Source organism: Styela clava, chromosome 7 (assembly GCF_964204865.1).
Source record: "Styela clava chromosome 7, kaStyClav1.hap1.2, whole genome shotgun sequence".
NCBI lineage: Eukaryota > Metazoa > Chordata > Ascidiacea > Stolidobranchia > Styelidae > Styela > Styela clava.
Genome location: NC_135256.1, coordinates 9,671,926 through 9,697,376, shown reverse-complemented (window position 1 = coordinate 9,697,376; position 25,451 = coordinate 9,671,926). Strand labels below are relative to the sequence as shown.

Here is a 25,451-nt window from a genome sequence, read left to right as displayed (position 1 = left end):
ATATAGGCTAGTAAGAAGAGAGAATATACTCAAGATACTGATATACTACGGATTATTTACAGAACAGCGCAGCAGAATTGATGATCCCGGTTTTATTTTACTATTGATATTTATGATTTAGTTACGGCCATTTTTTCAGTTTTTTTTTCAAGTTAATACAGTTAAACACAATTTTAGATCACAATACAGCAATAACAATATTCAGTATTATTAATTCAAAACAAAACATTCACATTGAAATTTTGCGTGGGTCAACTGGAATTATTCGTCTCGTAGTACGGAGTCGAGCAAACAGCAACCAATTACTGAACTCGGAATTTCGCTAACGAAACAAAGCACGAAATAATTCATTTCGTTTTATTCAGACAACACGTCTGCACATGACACACGGCATTGTAAGGATAACCCGAGTGAATAAGCAAGAACCAGAGTCAAGTCACGGAAAGTTAAGTACTCCCACAAAATAACAATTACCATTTGTTTACTATTTTCGTCACATGACCTACTGACTCATTCGCGTGTGCTAAAAATCACGTGCAACGATTCGCATGAGTTACTTTGATTATCATTCTTTCAAGCGTGGCTTGTCTTATTTTCCGCAAAGTGAGATTTTTTTATGGAGCTTTTCCACAAATTTGGAGCTTGCTAATCACTTGATACTGGAAATACCGATATCCTGCTACAATTCTACACTTATTGGCATACAAAATGGCCTTGTTCCTATAGCTTTTAAATAGCCCCTGTAAACGATGTCCAATCACTGTTGTTACTGTTGAAATATTTTCTTGATTGAATTATGTTTTATAATAGTGTTGACTTTGCTTTCGTGATAATGAACAACCGTACAAAACCCTACAAAAAATTGCTTGTGAAACCATAATCGAAATTTAGCCAATCGCTCGAACGCTTAAGCTAATGTGTTTTTCGCCATATTTTGTCTTCTTCCTTAGAAGTTTTCTACAAATTTCCATAATTGAGTTTAAAATAATATAGCTGTATTTGAAGACTGTGACCTTTGACTACTCATGTCACCTGTGCCACACGCTGATTCGTAATCCAAATATCATGTCTTCGAAGTCGTCTACCTTGTTTATTTTTTAGTTCAACAAAATAATAATATTCGTAATGTACACAGTGATACAATAAATTACACAATGTGAACAAGTCAATACAAAACAAATGAAAACAAAATTATGTAGCTAGACGTACATATAAAACTACGGCATAGAAGCATAGAAACATTTCATACTCAAGTCATCGGTACAGTCCATAAGCGTGCTACTGGCTAAACGTATTATTTTGATATGAACAGTAGATCGTAATCAACCCTTCAATATTTGTTCGTTATGATCGTGTTTACAACAGTTCAAGTTTTTATTCAAGCTGGTTAAAAAGAATTTACTCAATTTTCGCCTGAGGTACCAAAATACAAGAGATAAAAAAATCACCGACGAGATGAAGGATTTTTCGAATAACGTCACGAAGTTACTAGCATGGGGGATTTTCGATTGTGACACATGTGAGTACTTAGTTTCTTCTTCGGATATTTTCTCGTACTTTTCCATCATTACGTCACGAGTCTGCCTCGACAGTTCACCTACAAAACAAGTCATGCATCATAGAACAGTTTGCTTGCATAAGGAATATCATCTAAATATCTGATAATACTGATCATGGCACTTCGGGACCTAAAAGAAAGTTATATGTATGTGTGGAAACATGAAAAGCAACATTTGCCGAAAGCAGACTAAAAATTAAACTATGTCTTAATTCAAGGTTCTGCTTCTTTCCATGATTCCCTATTACATATCAATTATCAGAGAATTCATTTACCTTGAGTTTCACTTTCAACTAGTATCGGCCCTGCTGAAACCATGTATTTTATATTAAAGTTGATGCGTTCGTTCATAATGAGGGAAATTTCCGGTTCGCCTATGTCGACCTTTTTCACGACGCTTGGATATGGCTTGCTGGCGTCCCGATGTAAAAGTTCGCCAGAAGAGGGAATGTTGGCCTTGTTTCCTTTCTGAATCTAATTTGAGTGAATATTTATTGAAGATTCAACGTTCATAATCAAATTACCAAAACCGACTTGACCACTAGAGATTATGGACCAGCCAACCATCCACAAACTTATATAGCAAACAGAAGAAATTTTCAGTCAAAACAGAAATAAATTTTAATAAAATAGAATAGAAACACGATTGAAACATTTATATATATACACACACAACCGTGTCCATTTTTGCTCTTGGTGATAAACAGAACACCTAACTGCAGACTTGCGATTGATATCGTTGTAGAAGTATCATAAGCATCATTAGCATATCTCACCAGTAAAATATTCTCTTCTATAAATCGTTTTCTTCTCAGGCGTGATTCGCAAACTGGTTTGCATTTGTTGATTTGGTCTTGACAAATTTCTACCTGTAATCAGCAAACTATACAGTATTTATTCCGTACCCAGCATTTAGAAATGTCATTAGGTCGAAGTTACAAAAGTATCAATCCCTGCCTATAGTATGGAATATTATCACATAAAAATTGATGTCATTTTTGATAGGATTAGCTTAGGCAAAGCTGTTTGCCATACTTGAATGAAGTCGACCATCTGAAATTTTGTCGCTCCCGTAGTATGTGCACCAGGATGGCGCACAACCAGAAAACCTTACCGGTTCAAAATACTATGTTCAGGTTGTGCGCCATCTTGGTGCACATACTACGTGTGCACCGACATTTTTGACTTGAGTAAGACAATTTTGTGCCCAAGTTGTTATAAAAGTATATGTGTTAGAGATTTCGGGTAAAGTGCTATTAATGATCCATTTTTCATTTGTGACACCTATCTAATAAGAGACTATTACAGTCTTGAAAAAAAATTGCTTAGCCCATTTAAGTTAAAAATAAAATAATTGGCTGAAACTGGATATACTGTATATCAGAAATGCTTACCGTGCAGTGCAGATAAAGATTCTTGGCTTTCAAGTTTTTTCCTGACCACCCAAACACCCGAACAGATAATTTTCCAGATTTTCCTTCACCGTTAGATATGACTCGGACAAATGGACTGACTGGACATCTAAGATAAATAATTATGCCATTTAGAATTACTTTCATAACTTCCGTGACATTCACGATATTCTTTAACTCGCAGGCGAAATTTTCAAAGAAAAATAGAAAAGGCCTTGCCTAAGAATCGGAGTCGAGCTCATTTGAATGCCAACACTTAGTCGCAATATTTGTCAATCCGGAATCGGTTTTGCATGACTCTAAATCAGACAGAACTTTTCTATGACCATGCAGCCCTGTTTATAGCGACCCATACATTTATCGAAAACTTTTTTGTAGTGGTGTGAAAATAAACTTCGCCCGAATGCTTGAGTAATAATAATACGTTTTTGTGATATTCATTAAATAAGAGTTCGATTCATCACAGTGGTAAGCTCGTACCATATGATAAATTCGCAGCCTCTTCCCTACGACAAGACAAACAAATGGAAATCGTTTTGAAATGTCATATTAATGATAAATTTGAATTGTAGATGTCCCATTGTCGTTTAAATAGTTCCATCAGTATTTTTTTTTACCTTTTAAGTTATGGCTCCGTTTCAAGAAATCCTATAACCAGGGAAATTCATAAGGAAAGGTCACTACTGACTGATCATTTTAGCTAATGGGCGAAAATCAAACTGAGCAAAAAAGTATGATTCTTAATAAACAAATCGATGATGATGGTACCTGTTCTTGAGTAGATATAATAATGGTTTCTGTTCCTGAGTTGTGGATCGATTGTTATCTGCCGAAGTAGTAACAAAACAGGTGTTCATGACGAGGTAAATACCTACGTCATCAGCTATGCTTGATTCACTCAGACTGACAGATACATAAACTATTTGTCCTTCAGCAACATGCATCAATGTACCAAAATCTGCTGCAAGCGGAAGTCTATATTTGGAATCTCGGAAAAGATTGATCATGACTCTGAAGTTAGCTGATCCATTGACAATTTCCCGCGACCTGTGTCAAGAAATACGATATAGTGAAGAATTGAAGACACATATATATACAAAAAAAAAACGTCCATCGTTCTACTCGTGCGGATGTACGGGAGGACTGCCGGACTCCTCGCCAACGTAATGTAGTGGTTACTGTAATAGCTTGTTGGTTACGGCTTCCTCCACCATCAAATTCATGCATCTGAAACTACTTGATAACTATTCCGATACCTAGGGTTACCATATGTTTTTGACTTCGAAGCGGGACGCCTCCTGTAACTTTATAGTTTCCGATTTTACTACATAGGCCTACATTTAAAGCCATCCCGACTGTCTTCATTACTTATCGATTATAATCGGTAAGTATGTTGATAGGTGTTTGTCTGTCTGTCGGTCTGTATGTCTGTTTGTCAGTAAGATGCACGCGATATCTCACGAAAGCGAGATTGAATCTGCTCCATATTTTGCATATGCATTCATCTTATCTCGGACCAGAAGCCTATTGATTTTGGGCAAATTATGTCGTATAATTAGCGAGTTATTAATTAATTAGTGATGAGACACAAGGTGTCACTATGGAGTAAGAGCGCTGTTTTGGGATCCCCTAACTTTCGATCGATAAGTCTTCGGTCTCTGACCGATATACTCGTTGACCATATTGTCATCGAGAGTTCATGCGCATATTCTCTGTCTAAATATCGGGTTCAGTGCGAAAAATAGAAAGAAATAGACGCTAACGACACAAATGATCCGAATTTAGATTTTTTATGTTCAACAAAAGGAATAAAGAATAATGAAATAGTCTGCCGTTTTCAAGCATTGAGAATTTACTTATTCGCCCAAGCATGCTTTTCGGTAGATAACACCTTCAAAAAGACGTTGTTCAATGTTAAATTCACATGAACGACCGAACAGGACCAATTAGAATTAATTTTCCATGCGATACGTTTGCTAACACTGTTAGCGGGAAACAATGAAACAAACAAAATAACGCATTCTTCTTCAGTAAGTAAGCTAGCGTTGCGCTACACAGGAACAACAGTAACGAGAACATGTTCGTGTATATGCTGAATTGCTGAACGTCAACGCGGGACTATTCGCTAACTTGTCGGGACGGCGCGACAAGACGCTAAAAAGCGGGACTGTCCCGCCTAAACGTATGGTAAGCCTACCCATACCCGACATGAACCGGTAATCGGATGAGAGACCGTGGTTTTGCCGTATGATAAAGCCGTCTTATCGACTTCGTCTCCCCGTGATTAATATGAAAATCCCGTTTTAAATCAGGTAACCATCAATCTGATGGAAGACTCATATTATATACAAGTAGTATATATATACGTTACCTCTTGAAAGAAGTGATAGTTAGTGGACCACCAGTAAAAGTATCCACAACGCTGGTGTCTATCGTGCTTTTGTAAGCGCATGTAAAATCCAAAAGAATCACTTCAGCTTGTATGTTGTCGTCGACTGCTTTCCATGTAACTCTATTCCTGATTCGAATTTCGTCATCAGTTATCTAAAAATTGTTCAATAATTTTTGGTGCATTTGAAAAAAAAATTGATTAATTTGAAAAAATAACTTTAATCCTTAGTAGATATTCACGATTGCGTAACATAAAACGCTATCCACTCCGACCAAAACATGCATCGATTTTTCTGAAGTCGGAGCAGATACAGAAAAAAATATAAACATATAACTAGTTGTTTTTATATCCTTACTCCATATGGGATAAATAAATATTTCATTCTTCCCGCCAAAGTGACTGGAACGTCTGTACGCCACGATTTATCTACCTGAATCGCTCGTCGAATCTTTATTAACTATAGGCATTACAACAATTTTCTTCTTTCCCGAAGATTTTGTGATTCTTCTGATTTTATATTGCATTTTTGCAATATCTTTTGCTTGCTTTTCTAGATTGTCTAATCTTGACTTTATAGTTCTATACTGATTATTCATCAACCGCGATGCCAATTCAGTTGTCTCCAGAAACCGATCTAGATAATCTGTGATATATCTTTCTGAATCTCTCTGCCTTTTTCTGTTCAATTTTATTTTGTGCTGAAAATTGTGTTTCAACGGCTTAATTAGAAATCTTATTTGATAAACCTGAAAAGTATTTTCTAATTACTAAAAGCAATATTAATTCTAAACTTATAGAGTAACAATAAGAATTTTCACTTGAAAATTTTCATGTGAAAATTTCGTCTACCCCAAAATAGGTATTTTTTATTCGTTGAGATATATATTCATCCCACTATTATCTACTCCTAAAGTGTTCAAATTCTCAATTTTCTACTCGACTCTCCACTTATCACCTACCATACACAATTCATCAACGACCTTCATTTTCTCCTTCAATTCGTAAAATTTGTATTCTAAGTCTATAACATATGCTTTCATTCTCTCTATTTCTTTATGTTTCTTTCTTCTCTGTTCCCACCAAACCCATCCTGCTAAGGCCGCAACACCACAACAAATAATGAATGATTTTTGAAACATGATAGCGCAACAAAGCGCGCTACTGTAACAACAAATGTTTTATTCCCATTTTGCGAATAAAATGATTTTATGAATCGTCAATCCTACATTGTGACGTCAAAATATCTCATAATTTTTATGTTCAGTTCAGTTATCTTTGAGTGTTAAAGCATTCTTCGCAACTGGATATTGTGACGTCACATTGCTATTTGACTAAATTCTGTTTGTCTATCAGTAAATATAACGGACAGAATAGCAATCTATTCGGTTTATTAATGTTTTTTTTATAACTTTCGTATTCTAATCCCCCATAGAGTTCCAATTATTAAGATTTAAAAAATGAAAATTTGGGCTTAAAAACAACAGTTCATCAAGCCTGGACTTAAGCCCTTTCTGATGCGCTGTTCCATATTTCGTGCTCACTCACCTCCATTTCTGATCCACATGAAAGATCAATCGGGCTCGGTACAGTCAAAGAAAATACGTCTATTTCTTTAGATGTAGTAAGTGGCACTGCTGAACATTCCGATACATCTGAAAATCCTGACAATGCGACATACTTTGGGTCATCAGGAAGAAGTTCATCAGATAAAACTCGACGGTCGATTTCAATTTTTACTCCATCAGTTTCACATTGGATTCCCGGCCCCTCTATGAAATGATTATTTACAGATTACCAACTTGAAAGAAAAATCATGTGCTAAGTGGATATAGTGGCCACATCAAAATTGAAATTTCGAATCCTTACAAATTTCTTTATTTTGTGAAAGATTCAATGCAAATTTGCTTAAAGCAAGTCGCAAGAATTAAATGTGAAATAATCCTTGATACAAGAGTGGTGAACAATTAATGTCGCTATTATAATATATTCATCTTTGCAACAGAGATATCCGGTCATTCGACATTCGGCTCAAAGCAATTGAAGTTGATACTTTAAGAAGAAAAACGGCAAAGAGTGAGGAGTTATTGGAAAACAACATCTAGCATGGACATTTTCATAGCAAGAGTGAACTCTTCTGCAATAACCGATAGGTGTTATGTTTAAATTATTGTCCAATCTATGTGCAAAATGTGGTCAGATTTCGAAGATTTTTTCAAACGTCAACCTCAAATTCTGCTAATTTATGGCTGTGTTAATAATAGTACCATAATAGTGAAATCACAAGTTTGAATTCTGTAATACTTTCTTTTAATTTTCTTGACCATATTTAGATTGAAATCTATAAAATATATATATGGGCCATTCCAAGCAAAAGTTGAATTCCATCAATTTTTTAAAAAGTAAAAGTAATTTTTTTTTATTTTTGATATCAAAAGACTTTGGAATTTTATTGGACTGCATTCATTTCATCGAACAATTTAAAATTTTAACCCAGGTTTTTGATGGTTTATAAAAAATGGCCTGAAATGTAAAAATTTTGGTATAATTGACATATTTTGTGATGATTCCTGACACAAAGTGTTTGATTGTGTGGTACAGTTATTTCATATGGAATTGACGCACTGGATTTGAGTTAATAAAGTTTAAATGTTTGCAGTGCTGTAGAACATTTCTTCACCCATTTAACGATTTATTACCAGAATTTTAAGAGATGATAGATGCCGCTATTCCGAAGTGGAAAAATGTCCTGTGGTGTCACGTCCTGTAGTGTCACATACAATATGCACATTATTGGCATGGATTTACAGTGTTACATTAAGTAACTTGAGCAACACAGTTGCAGGGGTAGTTCAGCTACTGCACCAGAAAATATTATGGACTCCTACTGTGCCATCGCAAAAATTTACATCACAACACAACGTACTGTTTGTGCATGGTGGATTTGCCGTCCTGTAGTGTCACGCTATATTTTACTATATTTTTTTATCTACTAAGTAAGGTTGGGTGTAACTTTTGTGCAATTTTTTACATGTTCAATAAAGCAACTGATTGGACAATGAAACAAAACAAGTAGCTGAAAATGTGAAAATATATTGAATCTAGCAACATGCAAAATTTCTGGAATTGTCCCGTAGTGTCACTTGGAATAGCCCATAAACGTACCATAATCACAATGTTTTCCTATCCAACCGCCAGGACATTTGCAGTTGTATCGTCTTGCAAGATATTCGTTTGATCTACATTGTCCTTTGTTGTTGCATGGACGAGGGTGGCACTCTGGAATACAATCGCCTACATCACAAGGCCTAGTATCTTTATCAGGACCAACACAAGTTTCTTTAAAATCTCCAATACATTTTCGCAGTCTCGTCCACGTACCCAAACCTGGAAAAAAGTTTAGAATAATCAAGTCAGTACATTTTTAAAAATAACATAAAACTACGTATAATTGGTCGTCATATCTTATGATTTTTTAATATAATCGTAACGTCTATGACAAATTGACAGCGAAACTGATTCAGCGATAACTTAAATCGTCACTTATAAGTTTCCAATGTTGTAAGCTTTCATCCTTTCTGATATTGAAATTTTGTGGTCATGCGCAAATATGTAGAAAAAAAAATACTCTTACCACAAGTTGCTGAGCAGTCACTCCATTGTGACCAATCTTGCCAAACTCCACATGTTCCCGGATTGCACACCTGGTATTCCACTGACTTTCCCGTCGACGCACACATTTTCGGAAAATCACCGTAACACTGTCGACTTCTGAGTTGTGTTCCATTGCCACAAGTTGCAGAACATGTCTCCCAGTTTCCCCACTGATCCCAAGAAGAACACACTCCAAACGTACAGTTTTTGGCATCAATTTTTAAAAATAAATTTTTCAAGAAATCGCGCTTGATAACGTAGGTAGTATTTGTCGAATTTACTGCTGCACCAGGCTTCGTGCAGGTTTCTAGAATTTTAGCTGCGCACGTTTGAGTTCGACGCCTTTGCCCGAAGTCGCAAGTAGCAGAACAGTCGCTCCATTCAGACCATGTTGTCCACCTCGGGCATTCGTTACCTACCGAGCATGTTTCAGTTTCTTCAAAGCTATCTCTGTCGCAAAGCTTAGGAAAGTCTCCGCCACATCTTCTCGTTCTCTGTCTAATTCCATTACTTTCACACGTCACACTGCATCCACTCCATTGACTCCAGTCGTACCAAAACTGGCATCTTAAAAGTAAAAAAGTGTAATTTTTACTCCATTGGTACCAGAAAATGCACTGCTCAGATAAATGGCATGCAGGTGATTCAATAGAGTGAGGAGACAAAAACTTGATATACGCCAGCGACAGTTCGTCTTGAATTCACGACGTTTAATATTAACAAAGTCGAGCTATATTAGAGCTAAAAACTAAGAACTGTTGGGATAACAAAGCCAGGCTTCGTACAGATTTGTGCTCGACAGTCTCAGCACTGTGAAGGTACAGAATAAAAAAGGAAACTTACACTCCGAGGTTACAGGATTCAACTTCCAGTGGTTCTTCCAAACTTGAGCAATCAAAATCTCCTCTGCAATCTCTTGTTCTAAACCTTGACCCCTGACCACAGGTTTTGTCACATGAACTCCACTCAGTCCATTGTGTCCAATATGGACAAATCCCCTTCGTGCATGGTCGCTTTTCGCTTTCGGGGCCTTTCAAATCTCCACACGCCTCTGGGTAATCCCCAACGCATTGGCGATTCCGATTTTGAACTCCTAAAAAAAAACAAATATAAAAAGGTCTCAAAAAGTCTGTCGCAGAAAAATACAATGTGTTAACGTCAGGTACGACTACTCGCCACCAATATATTTAAATCGGTAACGAACGAAGTCGTTTAGAAAAGTCCCAACATAGATTAGAGAAAATTGGCTGATAAAGTGAATTTTACCTTCGTCACAAGTTTGAGAACACTCTGACCATAATGACCACTCGTTCCAAGAGGGACATTTTCCTAAATTGCAAGCACCGATCTGAATATCAAGACCTTGGCAAACCGGCGATCCTTTTTCTGATCCGTCGCAAAACCTTGTTCGATATCTCGAGCCTCCTCCACAAGTAGTACTGCATGAATACCAGGTCGACCATTTTGACCATCCTGGTCTTTCTGTTAGGAAGGAAGTAGCATATCAGAGTCGAGATTGTTGATTTATTGTGGCGATATTTATTGATGGTATGTGAATAGTTAAAAGCTTATATTATATGATATAAACATAAAGCCAGCATTGAGGACAAACACTCAGAAATTTTTTCCAGTGAAAATTGAAGTACGATTCTCTTTGTTAACATCAGTACTCAAGCGACCGCTTAACTTGATTTTCTCTATCATAGCATATCAGTTGCATAGTGTTTTGCAGAATGTTCGTGTGAGGACTTCGAGCCCGACTTATCAATGGCTAATTACTAAGGCTTTTGCTCGCAAAAAAGGTGAGAAACACCTATTAAAGGTTGGTTAAATTTGAACATGTTGAAGCTGAAGAAAAGAGTGTATTTGGAAAGTTTCGAATATTATCCGTTATTTGTTTTACCTGTACAATTCATAGCATGTCCGGCTGTAGTATTGAATCCTTCGGTGATATTTTCAGGCGGTATTGTAATTTGTTCCGTTTTCAGGACGTAAAATAAAAAGCCGTTAACGATTTCTTCTCCATATCCCCAACATATATCTTTTTTTGAAAATGATAATAATTTTACGAAAATGATATCCTAATGAAACACTTTTCATAAAGACAATATACGAAAAATCTCGACATTCTGGATGGTAAAATATATCCAAAGCAGAGGTGTGCAGCATTTTTTGTCGGCGGGTCATATACCCAGCTTTATAAATCTAGTTTCCATGTACACAACGAATTAAAAATTCGAACAATGCAAAATTTTATTTATTCAACATTTTCAGTGGGACACTTGGTATTTCGAGACTTTGCATAGTTTGTTAAAATCAGCTTTGTCAGTTGTAGCAACTCTTAACTGACTGGTCAAACAGATAATGCAACTATCGCTCAGCCTTACAGTAATGACGGCATCGGCCAAAACGGTGAAAGATTTGGCGCAGCGTCAGGAGCGCCTTTTAAACATAATCTGTCGGATGAGACTTATATGGTTGATGGGGAAAATCTGAGTGTTGACGAGTCTGACACTTGGCGGGCCAAGTTGTAACCCGCGGGCCGCCTGTTACACACCCCTGATCTAAATGTAAAACAATTTTCTGTATTAGTATACATATCGAAATAAACTTCATCACGAACCTCGAAATTGAAAACATTTCTCTTTCGCTTCGATTTCTGAATAAGCAAATTGGACAGCTTGGTTGATGAACAAAGTACCAATCAACTGGTCAGTCTCGGGTATTTTCGTGAATGTACAAACCACAGGTACTGTGAAATAATGTATATATATATAAATATAAATCTAGTTCAACTAATGCAACAAACTTAAACTAATATCTTATTATAAATGGATAATTCGTGTTATAAATTTTAACATCAAAGAATGTCCGCTTATATTGCATTAGCCAATGTCTGCATAATTAATTCTGAACTCCGATAATTGTTGGCATGTCGATAATAATGTGAGGTCATAAATCGTTCGTTAACGTGACATTCGTTAACTTGGTGTCATCATTCGATACAAATGACTGAGCCCTTGTAGAATTGTTCAAACAATTTGAAGTGATCTCATAAGTTTTTAACGTGATTTACGCAGTGTAGTAAGTCAACATATATATATACAATAGCTATGCGTTTGCGCACCTGTGCAGTTAGCAGTATTGCAATCTTTAGTTTCTTGTGCAATTCCTTCACAGTTCTGCTCTTTGTTTGCTGATTCGTTTAAGCATGTTCTGATGCGTTCTGTTTTTCCTCCACCACAACTCTTACTACACATAGCCCAACCACTCCACAAACTCCATTGTGTACGTGACTTCAAATCAGTTGATGAAACTGAAAAAAAAATGACAGAATTAGATTGTGTGCCGGTAACGGTGCTAAGTTTCCAACAATATGCTAAAGTGCATTATATATATTAGATAAAAGTAAGAATTAGTTGGCCTTAGTCATAAACTTGCAGTAGGCTCTTTTTTATATGAAATGGGCGGACCAAAAACTCGATTATTGAATGTCTTTCATTCATCATTGATAACATATTTGTTTGAAAGATAGCTTATGCGCGGAAAGTGCAGAAACTGATGTATTATGTTGTAGGTGACCCAAAGATAATAAAGACACATTGCTGGTCTTCCGGTGCCATGTTATCTCAGATATGTGCCTTCCCGGTCAAGTTTGATTCAATATATTTAGAGCTATTTTTTGCAGTAGATGCGCCTAACAATGGACATATTCATACCTCCACTTCCATTTAACGCGCTTAAAACATTGATATATTTAAACAGAGATACATTGAGTAATTGAGAAAGCATTGCTAAAATCTTTAGTTTGTTGTGAAACAGCAATCATGCTTTTTTCCTCCTATAGATAAAACCAACATTAAGTCCAACATTACCTTCATACATCCAAATCTGTTTTGATTCTGGATAAGCAAGTATCCAACCTATTGATCCATCTGATAATGTATTGAACGAATCATCTCTGTTACCCCATGCAACACAATTTCCTCTACATCGTATTTTAGTACCATTCAGTGTACTTGTAGCTACAGGACTCTTGAAGGTAACAATTGAATTTATAAGCAGCAAAAAAGTTTGTTATAGGGCACAAAGTGGATTGATGGATCGCTTCTTTTTTTTTATGTTGCTGTTCATTTTGTTAGTATGGTTAGTATTTTTTTCTTCTTCTTGTTTAAAAAAATTGCTTTACTTCTTAATTACTCGACCAATTGACTTGAAATTTTGAGTGGTTAAAAATTGTTGTTGTTGCTAGAATGCTATCACTTTTATTTGTTCCTAAATTCCCTATGAAGTCAGATAATCCATCTAAAATTTCGCTGTTTTTTATTATTATTAATGGGAACACGTTTTTACGACAGTGTGACGTCTGTTTTCCGTTTTGGTTGAAAATGCATTAACTATGAAACTATGTTGAATCTAACAGTAACTAATATCTAATATATCCCACTGAATAAAGCGATATTTTTTTTTTCATTGTACCTGTAAGATAGAACCAAATGTATCGACTGTTGCCAGATAATAATCATCATCTCTAGCATTGTACCACCCCACAAGATATCGTTCTTTCTCTTGTTCTTCCGTTCCATCTGAACGAAAGGTGTTGAAATTAATTTTAGTAATTATTGAATTATTTTGTTTTCATTTTAGATTTTCCTCAATTAATAAACTCCTAATAATATCATAAATTAAGAGTTTTTTAACAATAGAAAACCTTTTTGACTAATAACCATAGCAGCCCGGAAATTTCACAATGGTTCCGATTGAATTCCAAATTTTTGTACCTGGAAAATATCTAGCCATAACAGGATCTCTTTCGTACATTCCTCTGGTGTCAGTCAACCACACAACATCATCGAAAGATTGTTTTCCTGTGATGTCATCAATTTCATTATATATGCTGATGAATCCCACACCATTGCCTTCGCAACAATCACTGTAATAGTTTTAAATTTTTAAATCAGAATGCTTTGGAATATCATCCAAAGTCTTTGAAACTGAGATCTAAAGCGTAAATATTAAAAACTTACAAGTCCATGGCGTTGAACAGCAGTTTCCATCCGAAATTTCCTGCAGCCAATTGTCCTATCTGCGCTGATGTGTATCCACGGCCGTTGGCTTTCGCACTAAATGAAATTGCTTATTATATTTTTATTATAGTACAGTATTATTTATTATAGTACAGAATAAGAGACATCAAGGCCAGCAAAGTCTTTTGTAATCTATTGGACAGAAATGCCAATAGAAGCTTGCTGTTTCCGCCAGTACCCTGAGACTGCCCAAAACCATTAGTTTATTGACCGTTTTATCATAATTGTGAAAATATAAATCTCAAATATATACCTGGTTTGAATATCATTATTATTGCAAAATTGCTAACACTCACTCGAATAATAATGCTCCTGTGTTAGGTTCTCCGATGGAAATTCCTTTCGGATATAAATCAGAAGTGCAAATTGTAGCAAACTGGTATTCAGAGGGATGAAAGTCAACAAGTTGCCCAAGTGAATGAGAACAGCCCCATCGGTATCCTGTAATTCGAATTTTCAGTTAAAACTATTTCTACTTGTAAATAAAGGTGTTATTTACCAGTGTGATAGCCAAACGAGTTTATTGCAACAAAAAATACAGCTCACGCAGCAAGACTATGATATACAGAAAACTCTAGAAATCATCACGGATATATATGTGAAGGTATTTGGATTCTTGAAACAATCACGATTGATTAAATGGCGTTTATCATCTCGTGTCATTACTTGAAAGTGTACGTAAACTGCTTTACAATAATTAGCAATTTAGTAGCATCTTTTAAACATAATTTTTGGCCTACTAAAAATCAAAATTTGAACTTGACACAAGACTCGCTTGAACTCGAATCAAAACTGTGATGTGCTAAATGCCTATCAAACCGGTCTGTTTGAAAAAACATTAAATCATTTACCGGACTCTACAAAAGTCTGTCTTGGTAATTTATAAGAAGATGTCATCAATTTCCCTTGTTCGTTGACAAAAGAAAGTTGTTCGCCATTCGTCCCATTTGCAAAGTTTGACACTCCGTAGACAGTAAAATAAATGGCAAAATATCCGTCTCCGTAAGAAAGTCTGGAATCACCAACGTTTCTGTCCTGCGAAATTGTTATAAAACAAACTTAGCTAAGACTATGGAAGAAAGATACAACGCTTCAAGCTAAAGTTACAGAATATGAATGAAATGATGCTCCAACTTCAATAAATTCTGAGATTCCAGATCGACAAATTTCGACTGTAGACTTCAAGTTAAAAAGAATCCTCATTGTACGTAAATAAGTTTTTATCACAAAAACTTTTAATTCTATTTCAGTCAAAATAGAATCAGGTTCTTGCATCATTCAACATATTGATTCCAATGTTGGACTCGATACCGAGGGGTTTTAACTTTGAATGACAGCTCTCAACTCTGGGGAGTCTTTAAATAAAACTCCTCCTCAATTGCCAAATGCCAGTAGAAATGCGCCAGATCATTGTTTGGGGTTATGTTATACACAAAGATAAACAAAATCGATCTACCGGTGCTCCAATAGCTGAATGAAGATGCGTTGACCATTCCATACTGAAATCTGTTCTGTATAACTGCAAATACATTCGTCGATTCAGATAATTTTCGTCATCAAGCTGGAACATAATTCACAATGATGTATACATATATATACGTTAAAACATCACCTAAATTTATTAGCATGCTATCTAAATTTTAATAAATATTCATGTTACAATTCAAACGGGATCAACAAAGGCTTTTTACTATTGAGCCACCATTAATGATGTATTTCAACTAATAACAAAACTATCTAGTTTAAAATCACGTGCCATGTACTACTAAACTAACATCTCATTTTTTTTTAAATTAAATGGACGTTCAAATGTTACTTCGGCGATACAATGTATAAGGGCAAAAACTGGAAGAAGATACAAATTTTGCTAATACCATCAATAAATAATACACTTACATATACCGTCACAGCAAATCTTCCATCCAAAAACCCATATACTCCAGATACAATACCACTTTTCCCATCTACTTTTGGATAAATTGTTTCCTTCACTTTTCTGTTTTTACCAAGAACGACCACGTGACCATAACCATCATTATCAGTATAGGCAAGTAGGGCGAATTCGGGAGTGACTTCCTAAATAACATTTCAGATTTTACAAATACAATTCATTTTGTGACTGAAATAATTTCCTGTTAATGTGAATTTGACAAAAATTCAGACTTTTAACAATGCTTGAATGGACACGTTTCCCAAAATGTTTAGGAGACGAAAAGGCGTTCTGAGAAAAGTTTGTAAAGCAGTTCAAAGTTTTGAACCAAGAATGTCTGAAAATGTTTTGCCATCTAACAAATTAAATTTAACTGCTCGGTAATCTTTTCATATTATTATTTTTTCGAAAATTAAAAATTTATGTTTACTTGGAAATAGGTTCTTGGCGATATTTCACATTCGGAGTAAGTGCACCAGCTTTTGATTGATTTTTCAAGAGATTTTTTTCTCTGCACATTTATCTTTTTTACATTGATGACGTATTCACCAAGCATAAAATTGTCTTCCGTAGCATCATCTGACGATTTGATTTCACGATGTCGTTTGAGACCGTTGTCAAATATTCTGAGTTCCAAATCAGACAATTCTTTCAGCAATGATATATTACTACCTAAAAATAGAAAGAGTAATATACATCACGTAATTATTGTGCATCTTTTACAAAAAGATTAGGCAGTGAAGAAAGCATCAGAAGCACATATCAGTTTTTGCCTGTTTCGTAGAGAAATGATGAGTGACATTGCTACTTTTCTCATATAGCATATATCAAAGTAATTATATAGCATATGTGTTTTCACAGTCACAGAAATTGTGAAATTACTCATTGCTCGTCGTACCTTGCATTACCGGTTCAAAATATGGTGTTGAAAACGGTACGTTTATTTTTCGAAATGTAGGCTCATTGTTGCATGTTTTAATCCACACGGTGTCGTCAATATTTTCCGAGTACGCCAGATATTCGATATCGTTTTCATCACTTCGAGTGAAGAAAGAATTATTGTCATATGTTTGGAAGATTGCCTATAGATCATAATATAATTGTATACATCAGATGCATGCAAAACTATAACCTAGCTAGCAGTTTCACGTATATGCAACCAATACAAATGTTTCTGAGATCTCTGTTTTCAATAGTCACTACTCGTTGAGACGAAAATATGACTGTGGGTCTAGCTTGCAAATTAGTTTAACAAAATATATTCAGAATATAACTGCAGGTTTTATGTTTCGCTTTTTTGTTTTTATCTGCTGTCATTTTGGTAAAAAATGAGTGATACATTGGACAAAATTGCATAAATTCATCTACAACTTAGTGGTAATAAAAAAAAATGTTCTCACGAGAAAGGGTGGGTTACTTTGAGTATAATCATTGGGATACTTTGGTCTTTATTCATTTTTACGGATTACAGTTTAGAAACACAACATGTGATTTATCGGGTTTTAGAACCAAGGGCGTTTTTATTACCTGCGATGACACCTCGACATTAAGAAAACGCCAATAAAAAGAATAAAACAATTTGTGAATATTTTGAGCAAATAATAACCTTGCAAGTTTCGTCTTTACTGCAATTAAATCTTGCTTCAAATAAGTTTGATTCAATTTCAAGATTGCTTCCATATTCTATTTTTGCATTCTCGAACTTCACAAATTCGCAGTGTTCTATAAAATGAAACAATAATGGTGGTGAGTGAATTGCTTTGATATTTTATTGTCTTTAGTACAGCGATTTTTTTACAGAGCAGTAATTTCAATATTCTAAACTGTATTTATATTTGCTTACAACACAGAATCGTTTTGAAATAAAATTCTCAATAAATAGTAGCATCGCAGTATTTTCAAAATTCTATCATTATATGATGATGATGATACAAAGTCAGAAACAACAATTAGCCTCACCTTCGTCATAACAGGTACTAAGTGTTATCAAAAGTAATAAACTACAGAATATCAAGTTATATTTTCGCTTCATTTTTAGTTATTATACTGAATAAAATATTATGAAATATAAAATGTTAGAAATAGGAACATTCTTTCGATCAAAATTTGCTTAAACCGTATAATCAGGAAAACTTGCTTATCTAGCGATAAAAAAATCATTTCTATACCAAAGTCAGTTGCAAACGTTTTTTTTTACTCTGTTCTGAAATATAATTAAATCAGGGCTTCTCTCTTTTCTTAAATTATTCTGACTTGAAGATTGTTGTACTTTAAACTCTTGTTCATATATCAAAACAATCATACAATTTGATGTTTCAAATGTTGTCAATTGTACACTAAATTAATTCCGTGAGACCACAACTGTCAACTGGCACGAACAATAAGCCTAGAAAACAAATATTGATAAATTTCAACGCGTGCCTTTATGTCTATTAAAGAAAATATTTTCTTTGATAATCTCATTTTCGAGGAAAAATTTTATTGCCTGCGGGCTTATTTATAATTATATAATATGATTACACATAGGCGTTCCCTCAAACATATTAAAGGCATTAATTTAATTGCAGGAAGTTTGTTTATTTGTTTTGTTTGATCGATACACATAATGAGCATGGTAGTAATTATAATAAAAATAATGTTTCTTCTTATCTTGGACTCACGTTAGTGCGATTTTATGTTATGGTTCCAATAATATGTGAGTAAACATAATGTTGTTTATTTTCCATTAACACCGGGTTCTTTTCTTTTTCTCACAGTTACCATATTGTCTGCAGTTTCACATTTTTGAAGCAAAACTTTAAAATTATAAAACAATTATACCGATAATGCCAGCAAAAAAATATATAGCTATATTAATCATGCTCATTCTGTAACAGTCCGAAGGTAATGAAAATGGTCGTTCACTTTCGACAAATTATATTTTTTGAAGTGGACTTATGGATCGTTTTGTTACATTTTTGTAGTCGGTATTCTTCTATTTTCTACTTGCAGTGAAAATTATTTTCCCTTCAACTAATGAACCAATTGCTTTGAATTTACAGTGTTTAAAGATTGTTGTCGCAAGAAGACTACTACTTTTCTTTATTACAAAAATTGGACCTTCTGAAGTAACCTGAACTCAGGTTGTGTACCAGGTTAGGGTTCAGGTTATGCGACATCTTGGTGCGCATACTTCAGGAGTACCCAAACATTTCTGTCGTCTGTTCTGACGTCATGAAAATTTCAAATTGCGCATCGTGTTGCGGTCTCGCGATTTCAGTTCGGTTTTTGATAATGTTGAGTAGACGACCGGTACTGTAAAAGATTTGATAGTCTACTACAATTGAGTTGTTACTCGAATCATTTGGTATTTTGATTCAATTCACGAGGCTGGCCGTCAATGACTGAATTATCGTCACTGGTAAAGCCAGGACAGTTTGAATACTGGTACCCTGGTACCGATACTGGTAAGTTATGGTAGATGTTCCAGAGTTCCAGCTTTGTCGGATATAATTGTTGAAGGAATTGCAAAAAATAAATTTGTTTTGACTTTCGTCTCAATATATCTGGGCGTATACTGTATAGACTTTATTACATATTTGATATTTCTCTGATTTGCAATAAAATGGGATACTAGAGAACAAATATATCGGCCGTCATATTTACAGATTTAGCAATTCAACATTATCTGGGCTAAAGTTTCAGGTGACCTATATTATCAAAAAATTTTCATGCAAATATTCAGTGATGGATTTTGTAGTTAATAGTAACCCGACAGCAACCCAACAAAGCTGCTGTACTTCATTACCTATATTGTGGTAGAGTGTTAAAAAAAGCACCAAATAAACTAAACGTTGGCCTGGCGTGGAATACATGTTCGAAATCCAGGTCAGGCCTCTGTAACATATTTATTCCATTTAATTTAGGCCTCTAAAATATCTTTTATTTGTATTATCAACACTAGTTTAGCCAACAGTCTCTCTGTAACTGCAATGCCGTTTGCCTATGATATATATATTGAAATATACCAAAGACGCCAGCGCGGGATGCCTACGTACATTACAGCATTTTCGACATTTGGTTGCAGAGCTCTGCTGATCGGAGTTCGAGGGGGTTTCATTTGGATACTGTATTGGCCCGTATAGATTCAAATTCGAGATGAATAACATCGGGTCTTTGCATTCATAAATGGTTGGAGTCGCACCTTGAAAGAAACGCACATGTTCGATACACAGGTGTTGCGTTGAGTTTCGAGTCTAATGAGTTGACGCCCTTTTATAAGCTACCCTTATATTATCACAAAATATTTACAAGACTATCAATTTGCTAAGTATCTAAGATAAAAGACATCGAGATAAAGCATTTGCGAGTAATGTATGATTTTTATTTTGCAATCATAGAAATAAATAAAGCATAATGTAAATAACTGTCATTGAGTTATATATATACCAATCCCGTTCATTAACCTCGTTTGTTGGGACATCCTGAGCATTGATACTTTTTGGTTTCTAATGATGAACCACGGCATTTGCCCCCTGGAAGTCCATTGTAAGTACAATATCTTGTTCTTGTTTCTTCGCATGTTTTAGTGAACCTGTTGTAGATACATGCTTCCTGATTCCAAGAAGTCCATCTACCAGCCGGTGTGTCATAATCGCAGGGGTGCTCATTACAACTTTGCACTTGTTCAGAATCTCCAAGACAAAATCCACTAGCCGGTCTGCAAACTCTTCTTCTTGTTTGAACTCCTCCAGGATAGCAAGTGTTTGGACATGGACTGTATTGACCCCACGGACTCCATGAAGCGCAAGGTTGATCGTTGCATCTGCTAACTTTAACTAAAGGTTCCGTACATCTGCTTTTATCTTCACTGACGCATTTTCTATAACGGCGCTTTTGTCCTTCGCCACATGTAGCTGAGCAGGCTGAGAACATGCTCCATTCGGTGTAATAATGAGATGGACCAGAATGCATTTTCAGGATTTCAGATTTAGGAAGATAACACAAATTAACGTCACAACATCCGTCAAATCTTCCTTTGAGGGGAGCAAATCTTGGGACGTGGAATGGTTTGTACGGACAGTAGCTATTGAAAGGCAACTGAGGAACAACCGGAGGACTGCACGGTCTTGCTCCATATGGCTTGAATATATGACCGCATGCCTCGCTTTTACCCGCAATCATATGCATAGATGGCGAAGGCGGAGATGAACTTGCTGGTAGAGCAAATGGATTTTCAGACGATAACTCGAATGGATTGTTTGTCTTCGGAGAAGTCGTGGGTTTTGAATTATTCTTATCATCCGTCGTGTATTCAAAATTGATAATTCTGTCGTCAATATTGTAAGCACCAATTTCCCCCTTTTGCACTCCGGTCCAGTAATCCCAGTGCTTATCAACAGTCATATCTTCACCGACAGCAAAAAGGTTGTGAAAATAATTAGTTGTCATGGAGGGATCTACAGTGCATCCAGCGCTGAGACATTGATGATAACTCAGAAGTATGCGAACGGGAGAACTTGTATCAAATATTTGGCATCTAGGTCTTCCAAAAATGATCTCATGCTTGTTGAATGCGACTTGACGTTGACCTGATTTGACCCTGACATTCGAAATATCAACTGAATAAAAACAACCGTATCCGTATCTAAAACATCCATCAATCAAAGAACATTCTCTGGGATTAATATCTGAAAATACAAAAAAAATTGTTATATAAATATTCTAAAAATATCGTGTATAAGAATATGAAAAAATGGAAACTTGGCTTACTTTTCCATCCGGCCAATTTTGGACTAACGTGAAAAACGTCAAGAATTGGAAGAAGTTCACAACCTTTTGGTGTTTTCATCTCCAATTGGAACTCTTGCAGAATGCAGTTTGTGAAGTAAGGATTCCATATTCCGTGCTGTAAATAGTAAATAATATTAGATACCATGTGGGAAATGACAATACAATGATTGTAATTGCGAATTATAAAGAACAAAGGTATGTACCTCTTTCACGACTAATTGAGCTTTTTGTTGAAAAACAGCATTTCTTATTGCCATATGACAAACTGGAACTCCTGGTAGAACACTTGGTCCAAAAGCTTCTCGGAAATCAAACAATTCTTTGTCAAAATAACAACCAGGTTGTGAACCACAGAGATGGTGATCGGTGTCTAATTCTGCATTGTCGACTGAACATGGGATTCTGGTGAATATCAAAGTAAAGTACCTTAGTTAAAACTTACTTATGAAACGCAAGGTGATTGTTTAACTTCTAAAAACACACGTTGCTGTCTAATATCAGATAAACTATAGGTTTCGCAAAAATATTTTCTGATTCAAATTCTCATAAAAGTAGCACATAGTCATATAGTAGGCTATTAGCCTATATATATTCTAAACAAAAAGTTATATTTCGAAAATTGATGCGATAATTTATAGCGGGGGTGAGCAAACTGCGGCTCGCGGGCCAAATACGACCCACAAAAGAAACTTGTGCGGATCGCGGAGAAGTGCCAATTTTGAATGTCATATTAGCAAAACTATCTAGCCAAATCCTGGTGCAAAATACACAATGTTGTTATGAAAACGTGTTTCCCACTAAATTCGTTTAGAGTCGGGAGTGACTAAATCGGGATAAATTTGAATAGCAGTTTTTTTTTTAAATTCATGCGTTTTAAAACATTTCTGCAGGAATCCCTAACAATGATCAATAGCAAAAAGAAACAAATTTTTGTGCTTGCAACTACAACAGAAACTCTACCTGCGAAATTAATTCGTTTCCGAAGCCCATTCGTAGGTAGAAAGTTCCGTAAGTAGGGACACATTTTACCTGTGAATGCCCCTCCTCTGTTCGAAGCCCCGCAAAACTCGGGCATAATCCGTTTACCTTTGGCGTTGGACGACTGGGCTAGGCTAAACGAAGACCGCGGAGAGTAAGAGGCGGCGGTCGGATGATGTGGGAGAAAGCGGCAAACGTTGGCCGTTGAGAGAAAACGTAATTTACGAAAATGAGCAAACACACATGAAATTCAAAAATTTTCTTCTATTTTCTCATCGTATTCCACTAAATTTCGCTATCACAACATTGTACGTACCCGCGGGAAACAAACGGACCAGTGGAATGGCAAATAATATATTGCCGCGCCGCACACGGTTGACTTGGGTTATGATCAAAAATAAAATATTTGTGAAATGTTTCAAAACAAAACGTGGACGGCGGCACTAGGTTATGTGCGCCATATTCTGTATTCTTATAAACACAAAAAACGATAATCAAAGGTCGCGAAATTCGAATATTAAATTCAAATTAAACATCCCTTGTTCAAGCAGTGCATTAGAATGACCTAAAATAGAGTAATAAAGGCTGCACACCACTGATTCAAAGTTTCTCACCTGACACAATAAGGAATATCAACTGGTGGATCGAGGACGTAGGGTTCATTCATTTGTGGATTACAACTTGCTGGAAATGGAATTGGTTGAGGACATCCAGGAAATGCTGTTGTTATAAAAAAAAAAATAGGTATATATTTGGTAAAACAGAAAAAAAAAATGTAAACCACCCGTTTATCTAAGTAACGGCATTCTGTAGCGGAAAAATAGTTCTCAGATGAAGAGTGAAAGATTTCTGTTGTTTTTGTTCTTTTCAGATTTCATGCATAAAAGCAAATAGAAATTCCCACAATGCATGCTTCGTTTTTGTTTTGATTGAGTCTAAAAGACTACTTGGTCATAAACAAAATCTTTTTCACGTCCCTAAAAAGAAATGTGAACATAATAAAATACCTGGTGGACGTAAATGGAGAAATCTTGCGCTGTCTCTTTTCATTTTTAAGGCTTTTTTGTACAGATCGTCACTATCGTCGACTGTTCGAGCATTCGCAGTAGCTGCTGAAACTGAAAATTAGAATAATGTTGACGACTTCCCGTGTCTTGTAAACTCTTAGACATGTACTTGTAGTGTAACATCGTGCATCCAGCATGCAAGCATATAGGCTAGAATTCGGTTTAGAAACAATCCGTTATTATAATCTTTTGCTAAATTAAATGAATCCAAATTCTTCATATATTACGTCAAAATTTGTAATGAGTGAAATTTATCCTTATTTTGCAAGATATAGTTCGGAACCAAACATCAACGTTTTTTCAACTCCTGACTTTCATCATCATTTTCTATAGACTTTAGGTTTTGGCGAGGATTTTGAACAGCATCTGCACTTTCTCGGTAACTTTGTAATTCTCTAATGAATTATTTTTCACCAATTTAATTCAATTCTGTTATCTTTAGTTTTGATTTCAAAAAAATAATATACTTACGTCTCTCTTGATTAAGCTGGGCATAACAAACTGCAGTTTCTCCTTCACCGATTTTACAGCAATCTTTATGTTTGTGACAATCATCAGCATCGACTGTTTCTGAAACACCGTTCTTTACAACAGTGCATAATAATCCTCCTTCGCTTCCGAATCCTATGTTAAAGAGATTTTATAAAACAAACATATTTGCATGTTCAATACAAATGAGTGGAATTTTTCGTCTAACTATTGGAAAAATATTATAACAAAAAACTGCTGAGAATTTGAAAAATTCAAGAATAACGAAATGTGTATTTTGAACAGCCATCTCTTGTGCCTGCAAATATGGGAGAAAAGAGTGTCAAATGCCAGCGGGTTAAAGTATTGACATATTTTTCAATGGCGCAAAATCTCACTCAAAACTTCATTATTTGTTATGGTTAGCGCAACGCATATGACTCGTGTCGTAATAAAGTTAAGAATAGAAGAAACATGGAAAAGCCTCTTAATCTAGAACCTTTGTCAGTGACAGCGTTTCATGATAAAAGCGGCACATCATATGCGAAGAAAATAAACAGAAATAAATTCATACCCATTAGTGGAGAACATTGCTTCTCAGCGGCCACAGCAACCACCAAGCAGAGAACTGCAACAAAAAGTTTTCCAACATTCATCTTCTCATATGTATAAGTTTTGTCTCAGTTTTATTTTACGATTTCCACTGGATCTATATTTCAAATGTGTTTCAATTTGAATCTGGTTCTATGAAAAATGAGTTCGGTATTTATACTTGACATACGTCGCCTAGGGGCGATTTCGTATGTTATCGGTATTTTTCACTTTCATTAAGCTTGAATCACCGATGTTGGAAATTTGATGAAAAATGAGATTAATGAATCAGATTTTCTATTTTTATACACACAATGTATATATATATACGTGTAAGCTAGCTATCTTTATGTTGATCATCACGTTGTTGCAACTAATTAGTTTGCAATGTTGAAATTATCTGTAAAATTACCAAATTTTTGTTTTACTTCATCTTTTTAAGTCTCACTCTATGGAGTCATGAATAAACATTTTTGTCTACTTATCCTATGCTTGTTTATTTAAAGGTGATACAAATAGTGTCGTATCATTGTTGAATTACTCTA

General features: G+C 35.3%; 2 protein-coding genes across 2 annotated transcripts; both read right to left on the bottom strand.

Annotated features, from left to right (window-relative positions):
• Nucleotides 1-1,077: 1,077 nt before the first annotated feature.
• On the bottom strand, nucleotides 1,078-18,104 carry LOC120327756 (uncharacterized). The gene is made up of 26 exons (XM_039394113.2): nucleotides 17,990-18,104; nucleotides 17,637-17,752; nucleotides 16,929-17,112; nucleotides 16,461-16,702; nucleotides 15,997-16,176; nucleotides 15,557-15,661; nucleotides 14,952-15,135; nucleotides 14,397-14,541; nucleotides 14,041-14,136; nucleotides 13,795-13,946; nucleotides 13,493-13,599; nucleotides 12,889-13,048; nucleotides 12,141-12,329; nucleotides 11,637-11,765; nucleotides 10,917-11,054; nucleotides 10,280-10,495; nucleotides 9,857-10,106; nucleotides 8,994-9,580; nucleotides 8,525-8,746; nucleotides 6,908-7,131; nucleotides 5,342-5,514; nucleotides 3,739-4,017; nucleotides 2,953-3,079; nucleotides 2,335-2,427; nucleotides 1,834-2,032; nucleotides 1,078-1,597 (listed from the first exon to the last, which is right to left on the bottom strand). The coding sequence occupies exons 1-26, from the start codon at nucleotides 18,060-18,062 to the stop codon at nucleotides 1,323-1,325; spliced, it is 4,845 nt and encodes a 1,614-aa protein (XP_039250047.2). The 5' UTR covers nucleotides 18,063-18,104; the 3' UTR covers nucleotides 1,078-1,322.
• Nucleotides 18,105-20,371: 2,267 nt separating this feature from the next.
• On the bottom strand, nucleotides 20,372-25,049 carry LOC120327758 (uncharacterized). Its single transcript, XM_039394114.2, has 7 exons — nucleotides 24,890-25,049; nucleotides 24,319-24,471; nucleotides 23,788-23,898; nucleotides 23,395-23,500; nucleotides 22,006-22,204; nucleotides 21,782-21,917; nucleotides 20,372-21,699 (listed from the first exon to the last, which is right to left on the bottom strand). The coding sequence occupies exons 1-7, from the start codon at nucleotides 24,969-24,971 to the stop codon at nucleotides 20,471-20,473; spliced, it is 2,016 nt and encodes a 671-aa protein (XP_039250048.2). The 5' UTR covers nucleotides 24,972-25,049; the 3' UTR covers nucleotides 20,372-20,470.
• Nucleotides 25,050-25,451: the final 402 nt, after the last annotated feature.